The sequence below is a fragment of the Hibiscus syriacus genome, unplaced genomic scaffold (assembly GCF_006381635.1).
Source record: "Hibiscus syriacus cultivar Baekdansim isolate YM2019G1 unplaced genomic scaffold, ASM638163v2 tig00117048_pilon, whole genome shotgun sequence".
Classification (NCBI taxonomy): Eukaryota; Viridiplantae; Streptophyta; class Magnoliopsida; order Malvales; family Malvaceae; genus Hibiscus; species Hibiscus syriacus.
This window is the reverse complement of record NW_024063538.1, coordinates 2,967,309-2,980,527: the sequence shown is the minus strand read 5'-3', so window position 1 is coordinate 2,980,527 and position 13,219 is coordinate 2,967,309. Positions and strand designations below refer to the sequence as shown.

General features: G+C 32.9%; 1 protein-coding gene across 1 annotated transcript in view; it reads left to right on the top strand.

Annotated features, from left to right (window-relative positions):
- LOC120197365 (receptor-like protein 56) overlaps window positions 1-9,500 on the top strand; it is a 32,300-nt gene extending 22,800 nt beyond the window's left edge. Inside the window, exons 5-8 of the mRNA XM_039198913.1 lie at window positions 6,792-6,890; window positions 7,045-7,142; window positions 7,374-8,039; window positions 9,256-9,500. Of these exons, the coding sequence (XP_039054844.1) occupies window positions 6,792-6,890; window positions 7,045-7,142; window positions 7,374-8,039; window positions 9,256-9,500 (1,108 nt within the window). The remainder of the gene's footprint in view (window positions 1-6,791; window positions 6,891-7,044; window positions 7,143-7,373; window positions 8,040-9,255) is intronic.
- The last annotated feature ends 3,719 nt before the right edge of the window (window positions 9,501-13,219 follow it).

Below are 13,219 nucleotides of genomic sequence, written 5' to 3'. Positions count from 1 at the left end.
GTAACCCTCGGGATATAATGACTCTTTTGGCCTTTGGAAAGATTCTCAAGTGAAATAGTTAACTGTGGATCATGTATCACACACGTTCAGACGTTTCCATGGATGAAGAGGCATGTTTTTTTCCTTTTTCCTGATTGAGCCCAGCCAATTTTCCCATCTTGTTTCATTCTCTGTAAATTCTCTTGCAATTATTCCTTCAATTTTTTGAAATTTACTTCCTTTACGTCACGTGATTAAGGCCACTTCCATTGAATTCTCCATGAATTGATCCCCATGTTTTCATGAATGATTCATGTGAAAATATTTAAATAAATGCAGTACAGAATGTAAATATATAAATGCAGAAGGAAAAACGTTGATCCCTACAATGAACATCATAGAAAAATTTTCATCATAGATAAAAGTCTTCACATTACAAGATAGTCCATTTTACAGACATGCTTTCACTTGGACACTGAGTCTGAAATGGTGGATGTTTCATCTCAGAGCTTTGTCCTTGAAAATTAAGTCCCTCAAGCGCTAAAACCTAACTCAGTTAATGCCCCTGTAGTGGTAGAATCATGCGCCACTCCTTGGTGATTAGCGATCGAATGATCGTAGATAAGACTCTACTACCAGATTACTTTTCAGATCAGTGAATCATCTTTCTAGTCTCGAATATTGCATGATCTTCAAAGAAAGTTTCTTTCTTGTATTCTCTGAACTTCTTTTAGCCATAGGTACATGACTATGTACGCGACTTCTTGATTGAACTCTATGTGAAAATTTTCACTTAAATATCCTCTTGAGGATTAATACTTTCACATTATGTCATGTTGATGAAATGCAATGCAAAAAAATGTGAAAATGAAACCAAAAGAAAAGAAACGAGTTAGTACAAGTAAGATAATCGATAGAATTAAAAAAATTCTATTTAAATATAACACATACCCAATCATAGTATCTACCCGAGCATGCTTTCATTAAATAGCAATCCAACCCGGACATGCTTTATACTCAAAATGAATTATTTTGGTGAAATTTATCCTAACCGCACGGTACCTTATTCATAACTTTCGAAAGAAATTTATTCTATGAATTTAAAGCAAAAAGTAAAGGTTTAGAGTCGTTCCTCCTTCGTGTACACTTATTTTGGCACCTACTAACGGACAGAGGTTCTACATCTCTACCTAGGGTGACATTCTACGTTCACTATGCATGGTTTAGGCTCTAATGGGAAAAGGGACTCGAATTATCCTTGATGTCAGTACCCCCTTGAGCTACTAAACCCTCAACCCTGGCCCATTATAGGCTCATGCAAATCGAGTTCAATTCGAGAGGATACATTCCCTTGTGTCCATGCGGAGAAACAATTTATCTCACGTAGACATAAGTATATAAACCCTGTTGAGTAAATCAATTGACAGAATTGGCCAAGAGGGGGGTGAATTGGCAATTAAAATTTGGTGGAAGCTTTTGCAGAAAATTGAAAGTAATTGCACAACGATTTAGAGTGGTTCGACTTTCTCAATCAAAGTCTACGTCCACTACCTTAGCTATCCACACTAAGGATTTTCCAACAAATTCACTAATTTGTTTTTTCTTTTGAGGCCAAAGAGATAACCTTACAACACCCTCAAGAATATACCCCAATTCTTGAGAACACTCTTTCCAAAAGAGAAGATTACAAATTTGCAAACTTACAAGGAAAACCTCACAAGGTAAGATGTTTGCACAATTCTAGAACAAGAAAAGAACACTCACAAATAACAAATGATCACAAATGGTGTTCTTTGAAAGCAAAATGAATATTGAAAGGAAAATTGGCTTGATTTGCACAAACTTGGTGTTTGATGCTTTCACTCTTGTTTCTCTATGATTTTATATCTTTCAAAGGCTTCATAACTTGTTTAAATACACCTTGAATCACTTCTGAATGTTGGGGATGATTAGTGAAGATCATATAGCCGTTTTAGTGTGAAAACAATTAATAAAACGGCTTAGAGCGTGGGGGGAATCGATACCCCCTATGGGGAATCGGTTCCCTAATTGTAAAATTCAAATATTTTGACCGTTATACAAGGGGGAATCGGTACCCCCTGGGGGGGAATCGGTTCCCTCCGAGCATACTGGAATTCTCGGAGCCAAACCATTCAGGGGGGAATCGGTACCCCCTTGGGGGGAATCAGTTCCCTCTGAGCAATCTGGAATTTTTGGCTTTGAATGGTTCGAATACTTTGTAAATTTTTGAGATTGTTTTAAGATTAAAACTTAATTTTATACTTGAGTAAGGATTAAAAAATGATCTTTGAAAGATTTGGAGTAATGTTTTGATATTCGAATAGTTATATCGAATATACTTAGCAAATCATTTGGAAAATCTTAAATTCATTTAACTTAATTTGTTATATCGAAATATCAAATGTTTTCAACAAACCCAAAGGTTACTTGCTAAAACCCATATGGAGAAACGAGTTATCTCACGTAGGCTAAGCTTTCACCTTAACTTAAAAGGGACAAAGCTCGTAATGAGCTTATGGTATGTAAATGGATGTGTTGTGTGTGAGGAGAAACTCACAAACCTTTAAAAACGTGACAAAGACACTTTTACAAGTTCAAAAAATCTGTTCAACTCTGAAGACCAATAAATCAAAACTCAATTAGTTAAATATAATAATGCATGATATGTTGAAACTTAAAATAAACGAAATGATCATAAATTAAATACAATTAAGTTTATAATTCCCAAGAATAAAAACAACGTATATCGTTTATGGCTTGTATCTCTAAAATCCCCAACGGAGTCGCCAAGCTGTCATAACGTCTTCCTCGGGGATTCATTAGACTTAAAAATTAATTCAGAGAAAGACGATGAATTTATGTTTGAAGCAATTTATTTTGGAGTCACCATCAACCTTTAACATAGGTAGGTTGAATACCTAAAATATCATTTTAATGAGTTCAAAAAATCATTAAAAGAAAAAAATGGTATGCATTTTACCAAAAATTTATTTTAAGAGTTCGGAGTCGATTACGTGTGGGGAAGGGTGAGCACCCCCACAACGCCCAAGTTTGGTACCTAAACGATTATATGATGTCTAAATGTTAGGAAATTACAACTCAAAATATATTTAAATTATGACCCTTCTATTCATTTTACTTAAAATATGTCAATTTTTAAAAAACTAAAACAATGTTGCTTTCCAATAAGAATATGATGACAAAGAATAGAAGCAATGGGCACAGAAATTAAAGAGTACAAATATATTTGTATGGAGCAAAGCTGTTTATTTAACCCAAAAAATTACAATTATTTTTATAAGAGATCACATTATTTTGTATGAACAATTCTTGAAAATTCACTTCCTTTATAGTTAGGAGATTTTTTATGGATTCCCCTCACAAAATGGTATTTCTTAATTGTATGGATGATATAATTAAAAGAGTATATATTATAAAAGTTTAGAAATGCTTGAGTAAAAAAATTTTTTGTACGAACAATCCTTGGAAATGCACTTCTTTTATAGTTAGGAGACTTTTCCCTAGATTCCTCTCACAAAAAGACTTGTCTTACATTTTTTTATCAAGATAAAAATAAAACAAATAAAAACAAACAAAACGAGATAAAATAAATAAAACAATATAATAAGGTAAAAATAAAGAAAAATCCATCGAATAAAAATAACCTTTGTGCGAAAAATCTTCGAAAGACGCATTCCCCTATAGTTACGAGATGTCTTCATATATTTCCCTCACAACAATTTATCTTTTCTCTATAAAAATATGATGATTATATAAAAATAAAGTTTGAATAATAATATAGATATGAAGATACGTGCAAAAAATGGTAGCAATAATAAAGATAACCAAGTTTGATTTCGAATCTAAAATACGAGTCAAACACCGGTAGCCTACTAGCATAACAAGGGACCAACATGAAACTTTATACCACAACCAAAATTAAAATACCAGCCAAATAGGATAAACAAATAAGGTTGAAATTAAAATAGTGAAAAGTATGGCATTAGTAGGGGTTCATTTTTCGGTTTTAACGAATTAACCTACCGAACCGAATTAGTACAGTAATTCGGTCGGCCACCAAATTAGTTCGGTCGGGGAACGATTAATAATTTTTTTAGAATCGGTTACATTTAATTCGGTTTGAAATCGGTTAATTAACCAAATTAACCAAAATTATATTTTAAATATTAAATATTTATATATAACATATGGGCTCAGCCCAAACCATTTAAAATTCAATTAATAATTTAAGATCCAATAACTTTTAACCTAAATCAATTTTAATTAATTAAAAAACCATATAAAATTTTTATTTATAATTATATATTATTTAAATTAATTGTAAATTGTTTTTTTTGAATTAAAAATTTCAATTTTTATAAATTAAAATTCTAAAAAATTTCGGTTAATTTGAAAATTAACCGAATTAACTAAAATTTATTCGGTTCGGATAATATTTCAAAAAAAAAGTTCAGTTCAGTTAACGGTTAAAGAAAAAATTGGTTGGAATTCGGTTCGATCGGCACCATTTAACCGATGAACACCCTAGGCATTAGGGATAAATGTACCACAAGGCAATATCAGTGACTAAAATAAAACGAGGTGTAAGTTAAGATGCTTAATGAAAATTAAATGCTGGAAATTAAAATGACTGAAAAAAATGCAGAAATTAAAGGAGTAGAAAAATAATACTGAATTTTAAAGTGCTGGAAAAAAATAAAATAAAAAATAGGAAAAATTGCATAAATTTAAAAGTTAGGGGTTGTTTTTAACCATTTAACCCGAACCATAAATATGCGGGTCGTACCCATGGTGGGTCACCGCAAGGTCGTTGAATATTCTAATGCTAAAAATTACGGGTTAGTTTGTGCAATAAAATAAATGTTAGTAAGAACATAAAAATAAAAGTTAGTATGTTATAAACAATAAAATAAAAGTCTGAATGTTAGCTTGAACGAAATAAAGTTAGAATGTTAGTAAGTTAGAAAAGTTAGCGGGTAGTGGTTAGCGAGTCCAGACCATAATAATGTGGATTGTATCCTGGATCGGGTCACCACAAGGTTGTATAATATTCGAATATTAATAACAATAAATAATAAATAACAGTGTTTAGGATGCAATAAAATAAAAGTTAGTGGGTTAGATAAAAATCAACAAAACAAACAGTAATAAGATAAAAAAACCTTGGGGGACTACTCCTGTGATTAACCCTTTTTTATTTAAGGTTTTAGTCCCTAATTATTATTTTACTTTGCTTTCACTCATGCTCCCCTTCTTCAAGTGGCGCTCCTCGTTAAAATCAAATAACCATGTTTTGGCCCTTCTTCTCACCTCGGCCACAATCTCAGCCCACCACACGCTCCAACCACTCCCAAAAATATCCTAAGAGATTGAAAACAACCCCTGACACTCCTAGATCTAAACCGACTGCTCACATTCTCGACGCTAGACTTAACTTCCAACGATGAATCGACTCCGGCTAAGTACCACTCACATGCAAGGTAAAACAAAAACCTCCCTTATATTATTATTATTATATTATTATTATATTATTATTATATTATTATTATATAGTTTTTTATATCCGAATCAAAAGAAAGTGGAATAAACAATAACCTTTGAGAAAACAATGCTCCTGCTATAATGGTGTTGCTTGCCCGAATCTGATTTTTTTTTTTTTATATTTTTCGAATGGTTTTTCTTGATGATAATGCACTGTTGAAGGGTTTTTTATACCCGATTTTTGTTCACACGAAAAGAGAAAGGAAAATAACTTCTTTTTCTTTTTCTTTTTGTTGCATGGTCGAGAGAGGAAATGTGCTTTTCGGTGAAGACAACACCTGACCTGTGCAGTCGGGCATGCATGCGAAGGAAACACGAGCCTTGATTTGGTGACCGGCACGAATCTCGCCGGTGACGACGTCAGACGAGCATGGAAGCTGAAGAGATCCCCTATTTGGTGGCGATGGCTTGATGAAAAAAGGAGAAATCCTAGTTTGCCTTGGCTTGATCTGGACCGTTGGGTGAGGTTCAGATCTAACGATTAGGGTGAATGGCGGCTGAGGAGAAAAGATTGAAACCCTAGATCACTTGGGTTCTCACATGTGGGCCTGTTGGGTCATTTGGGATTGGTTGCATTTATAACGGGTATATGGACCCATTATAAAATATAGTATCTACAAGTACCAGGGGTAAATATCAATACTCAAGGGTCGGTATCAATCCTATATGATTGAGCATTGGTACCATTAGAAAGAAAGAAGTTGAAAGCCTTGCCTTATTAAGGGACTCTATTAAGAGTTTAGGATTGGTGAAATTTCCTAATAAAAGTTTACAAGTGAAATAATAAAATAGTAAACCCGAGTCAAGTGTCGGGCTATTGATAAATACCAAGTGGGAATGATAAGTATTAATTGTCATAAAGATATAAAATACTAAAAGATTAATTAACCCTTACATAAAGTTCTAGATAGAATGAGCAAGATAATGGTGAGTGAGGGAATGACCTCACCTGATTGTGATGAACTGTGATAGTGATGAACTGTGATAGTGAGTAGCCGAGTTATCTTTTTGCCCTTGTGTGATATTGATTGATGTGCGTGGCCAAATTTGACTTGTTAAGGTCTCTTAGACTATCAAATAATCGTCTGACCGGAAAGAAACCCCCACCATCTTCAGTTTACAATCATTGGAAATGTTGTATTTGGATGGGAATAACTTTGATGGAGGAATGCCTACTGTTCAACTGTCCTTTTATCTCCACTTTGGGCTTTGGATTTAAATAACAACAGTTTGTCTGGTGAGCTCCCAGGAGGGATATGGAACATATCACGATTGAGGGCATTGGCTTTATCTGATAATCAACTTAAGGGTCCCATTCCCATGGAATTGTGCTATTTGGATGAACTCCAGCTTTTGGACCTTTCAAACAATAATTTTTTCTGGCTCAATACCTTATTGCTTCAATGCACAACCCAGCAGACATCTCCATTTGAGCAACAATAGATTGAGTGGCACCTTGACAAGTGCATTTTTCATTAGCAGGTCGTTGGTGACTTTAGACCTTAGTGAAAACCACTTAACAGGAGAAATTCCTAATTGGATTGGTAATCTTTCTGCTTTGAGCATCCTCCTTCTGAAAGGCAATTATTTTACTGGAGAAATTCCCATTGCTATGCAAAGTGTACTCATTAAGTATCATGGATCTTTCTCACAATGAGCTTTACGGTCCAATACCTTCTTGTTTGAGTTATTTATGTCTTGAACCAAATGAAAATAAATCTTCAGCATCAACATATGCTGCCGGTGGTTTTGCTGCAATACTTGAGAGAACTGATTACTTTGGACTGACGGACTTTGAAATGTCGATCTAGAAGGTTACAGGGCAGCCACTGAATTTCGGATAAGCAAAGATCTAAGGGTAGAAGGGGTGGATTATACAACAAAGAGAGGAACTTATACATACGAAGGAAACATTCTCGAGTACATGTCTGGGATTTATTTGTCATGCAACAGAATAACCGTTGAAATCCCTCTTCAGTTTGGAAACTTGAGTGAAATCCTTTCCTTGAACCTGTCACACAACAACTTAACTGGACACATACCATCAACATTCTCGAGGCTCAAGCAAATTGAGAGTCTGGATCTTTCCCACAACAACCTAATTGGAAGAATCCCTATTCAATTGACGGAGTTGTACACCCTAGAAGTCTTCAATGTGTCGTACAACAACTTGTCAGGGAGTATTCCATCTAAGAAAGCTCAATTCGGGACCTTCGATGAAAGCAGTTACGAGGTGAATCCTTTTCTCTGTAGGCCTCCCCTACATAAAAGTTGTGACAGGCCCGATTCACCCCCAACACCAAACGCCTCAGACGACGACGACGAAGAAAACGGTTTGATGGACGTGTACGTTTTCTGGGTGACCTTCTCTGTTGCTTATGCAATTGTGTTACTGGTTATTGCTGCCATCCTGTACATCAATCCATATTGGCGACGAGCATGGTTTTATTTGTTGAACGCTGCATCAGGACTTGCAAGTATTTTATGAGGACAATCTTCTGCGATTTTCCATCTTCAGGAAAAGCAAGTAGCATCATGCTTTGATGGTTTTCATAGGTTTGTGTTCGTTTTTTTAAGCCTCTGTTTCACTTATCGACTACTTTATAGTCTTAAAATATCTCCCTTCTCTAATAATTGCTAATATTTGTGAATGCAAATGCTTTATAATTTCCAGCATCGAATAGTATAATTTTTAGCATCCATGACATAATTAAATATACCTAAAATCATAGATTACAGCTTTTACATTGGCACTATAATAGATTGTCTTATAAAAGTACCATGTATGTAAAGAGTCATTGGTTTCTCTCTACACTTAAAATCAAGGTTTATATCACAAATAAGTACTTATATTCTATTTTCATTTAAGTACCTAAATATTTTTGGTCAAAATAAATACCTAAAGTTATAATTTTTAGTCAAAATATGCACCTAAAATAATTTTTCAAAATAGGTACCTAAACTATTAAAACTTTTTCATCTAAGTTCTAAAAAAGTTGGCATATGATATTAATTAAAGAATAATTTAGATACTTGGACGAAAGAAATGAATATTTTAAGTACCTATTTTTGATAAACAAATACTTTAAGTACCTATTCTTAGTAAAAAGATAACTTAGGTACTTATTTTGATAAAAAAATACTTTAAAAACTTAAATGAAAACAATGATATACTTTAGTTACTTATTTGTTATATAAACCTAAAATCAAATATCAAAGGAGAAAGGAGAGCAAGGAGAGAGAAATCAAATGTGCTTTATAAAAATACTAAATTTTCATCTTGAATATAAACATATTTATAATTAGATATATACAAGATTTATTATACATTGTAGTTTGAGTTTCAAAATGCAAGATATGTTATATTTAATTCGTAGAATTATATTGCATCAAATATTGAAATGGACATAATTAATTATTATTATACATTAGTTTCTATTTGTGTCAAATACAAAATATGGAATTCTCAAGATATTTCATATTTGATTTATTATACACTATATTTATATACAACAAACACTTACAGAGTAGTATTGAATTGAATTGGGCATCGAAGTATTTTTTTTTTAAAGTTTCCTCCATGCTTCTAATCGGCAATTACCTCATTTAACACTGTTTTCGGCAGTATTAAAAAAACCCTTTCAATTTAATAATATAATTCTCTGTGCTAGAGTTTCTCTCAGCTTTTAGCAGTTGTCACTCGGGCCTTTTGGCACGTCTCTGAGTTTTCTCAGTTTTCTAGCTTTGCTAGTTTTCTTGTTTCTGCTTTGTTTTTGTTTGGTGTTCTCATTGGATCTCATGGGCGATTTGGAGGAAGAATTGGAAGGGCTTTGTTTGGGGGAGGAGGAGGAGGAAACTTTGATTTTAGAGCAGCTGACGGAGGCGGAATAAATAACTCTAGCCATTTTGGCACTCTGGGGCATATCGATCACAGTTAGTGAGGGAGATTTTGTTTGTCTTTTTTATGAAGTTGGGCGTTAGAATAGAACAGAAGGCCCTTGGTATTTCAGTGCTTATTTACTGATCCAACAATCGATTGAAAAGGGTGAATATCTTATGTTGGTGGAACTTAATCGGATTGACTTTTGGATTATTTCCAACGATCTGACTGTGAATTTCATCTCTAGGCAGGTTGCAACACAATTGGGGATTTTTTTATTGATCTTTGTTGACTTCGATGATTCGATCATGTCTTTCGGATGTAGAGGCAGTCTTTGTATTAGAGTGGTGTTAGATGTGCGAAAACCTTTGAAAAGAAAGAAGCGTATCGTTCTGCCAAATGGACAGTTCACATATGATAGAGAAGCTGCAGCGGATGAATGATTGTGCATGTTGAAGAACCAAACCTAGAAAGCTACATTGAAAAAGAACCTGAAAACAATGAATCTTCACAACCTACTACATTAGGGTATTTGGGCGGTGTATGCTTGAAAGAATCAAAAGTGTTTGATTCTCTCCAAGAATCCTCCAAATCTGATACCAATTGATAGAGAAACGGTAGTGGATGAATGATTGTGCTTTGTGTTGAAGAATCAAACCTAAAAACTCTAGATTTGATCAAAGAAAGAGCAAAAAAGATAATAAAGGTGAGATGACAATTAGGGTTTTTTAAAGAAATTTAAGGTTGTTGGAAATTGATCAAATGAATAAGATTAAGATAATAAAGATAATATAAAAAAATAAAGAAAACAAGAATATATAGGAAAATACCTAGCCAAATTAGGGTTTTAGTGGTGATGAGTGATAATGATGATTTAGAGATGATAATGGAGTTGTGGAAGCTGAAAATAGATGGATATTGTCCTATTGAACCCTCCTAATCGCAATGAAAAGGAAAACTCGATAAATGGCTCTAACCAGTTTCTCAATCACAATGAATAGGCAATCGGAGTGTGAAGATCTCTCTCTCTCAAGCAAAAAGATATCTCGTTGTATTGAATAAAAGATAAAACTGATGATCACAATGGTGAGAGGACATCATTTATATAAGGTGAAGGATTCCTTGTGGTAGTGTGCCAAATGCTTGAAATAATAATAAAAATAGCTTGAAAATAATAATAAAAATAACAATAACATACTATCCTAGTTTCTAACAACATAAATTAAGATAATTATTTTATCTATATCTAATTCCTAATAAAATAATAAATATATCCTCAAAGATATACATCATCTTATATTAAATTATATTACAATTGATCAATAAAATTATTTGTTGAGTCAATCGAATGGATGAAATAGCAGAGGGGGTGAATTGGAAATAAAAATTTGGTGGAAGCTTGAGAGAAAAATATAAACAAATGAACACAGAATTTAGAGTGATTCGACTTTATCAACCAAAGTCTACATCCACTACCTTAGCTATCCATACCAGGATTTCCACAAATTCATTAATGTGTATCTACCTTTGAGGATAAGGTGTAACCTTACAACTCCCTCAAGAATTATATCACAAATTCTTGAGACACTCTCTCAAAGAGGAAATTACAAATTGCAAACTTATAAATCCTCACTATGAATGTGTTAGGACAATTCAAGAACAAATATGAACACTTGAGAAATGAATACAAATAAGTACAAGAAGTGTTCTTTGAAAGCAAAAGGAATATTAAGAATGTTGACTTGATTTGGCTCAAATTGTTGTGTTTGGCTTTCTCTTTTTCTCTTGTCTTCATAAATGATTTGGGATATTGTTTATATATTCCATCAATCCAACCGTTTGAGATCAGAGTTGATTAGGGTTTTACCCTTAGCCCTAACTACCGCCCCATGAGAATCGTCTGATCTTGACCTATCCAATGGTCCAGATCAAGCCTGCCTCCACCACAAGACCAATCCTAGCTACCTCCTTTCTATACCAGTCCCTAGCCACCACAAATGCCACCAATGGGACCATGCAGTGTCAAATCATCAATCACACAAACAAGTCAGAAAGCAAATCCACATGTAATAACAACAATGATGTACTTTTGTAATCATTTTATTTTACTATGTAAGCAAAATCTATATAAAACGATATTATAAAACCCCGAACAAAAATTAAAACGGGTTCCTCCTTTGGTTTTGGAAAGTAAATAAAATCAGAAAAAAAAAGGTTCAAGGTATTTCCAGCATTTTTTTAGTTTTGAAACAAACAAAAAACTTTAAAAAAGACCAACCTTCAAACAACCTTGCATGTAGTCGAATGAATAGTGAAAGGGTTAGATTTACCTTAGAAGGAGTCAGAATGGGGACCGGTTCTTTTTTGGAGGTCGTTAGAGGGTAAAACCGAAAGGTCAATGGACCTTTTTGGGTTATTTAGGAGCTTTTTTGGTAGTTTTAAACCCTAGACCTAATGCCAGGTGGGTAGATCGGAGTGAGGGGGTTGTTTTTGGGTAAGTTTTCAGAAGCCCGTTTTACAGAGATCTAAACCCTAACACAATTTACTCATTTTTGTTTATGCTTTGTTTTTTGGTTTAATTGCTTTTTGGTCCCCTATTTTACGTGTGTTTTTGCATGTTAGTCACCTGTAGGGGACTATTTTGTGATTTACCCATTTTTATGCATATATTTTTGGTTTAATTTTTGTTTAGTCCTTGCTGTTTAGCATGTTTTTTATTTTGGTACATGTGTAATGACTGTTTTATTTAAGAAAAATACTTAGGGACTGATTTAATAATTCAAATTTTTATTCGAATGTATTTTTAGGGAAAAAATAGGAATATATAGAAATAGCCCCTATTTTTCTGCATGTTTGTATTTCGAACCAAATATGTTTTTTTTATTTTAAAATTTTCATGTAATTTTAATTTATTTTAATTTAGCCTAACGTTTTATTTATTTTCATATTTTGTAATTTTAGCCCTTAATATTGAAATGCCCATTTTAGTCACTTGTATATTTTATTTTATTTTAATTTTGGCATGGTTTGATTGTTTATGTTTTAGTCCTTTTTTTTTATTTTAATTTTTGCATGTTGCTTGCATGTTTTCGTTTTAGTCCTTAATTAATTTTGCATGTTACCTCATAGCATTACTTGACCTGAATCGAAATAAATTGACTAAGGGTAATTTCTTTCATTTTAATATTGTCGTAAAGTGATTGTCTTAACGTATAAGAAAGTTACTTTCGATAATTTTAAAATTAAAGTATATCCCATTTAGTGACACAAATTAAGTAGAATTCATTTTAAAATAATTGAACATCCTTATTAGCATTAAATATTGGTAAAATAAATAATTAATCATACTTGCTTGATGTATTCTTCTAATTCGCTTTACTTTGCATGTGTTTTCCCAATAGGTTTTCGAATAATAACATTTGAATCGATATTGAGAATGGTAATATCATTTCATTTCAGTTGGAGTAATAAATGAATGCTTTAAGGAATGAGAGGTCATTTATTCTCGATCGAAAATAATTCGATATTGCCATCTTATCTCGAATCGATATTGAATTTTATGACGAATAATGATATCTCTTCATTTCGATTGGAGTAATAAATGATCTTTTAAGGCATGAAAGGTCATTTATTCTCGATTGGAAATAATTATATATTATTATTTTCTCTATTAAAATTATTTTTAGGTGTTGTTATTTTGAATCAATAATGAACTTTATAACGGAATTTTAATATTTTCTTTATTTCGATTGGAGTAAGAATCGATTACTTAAGTAT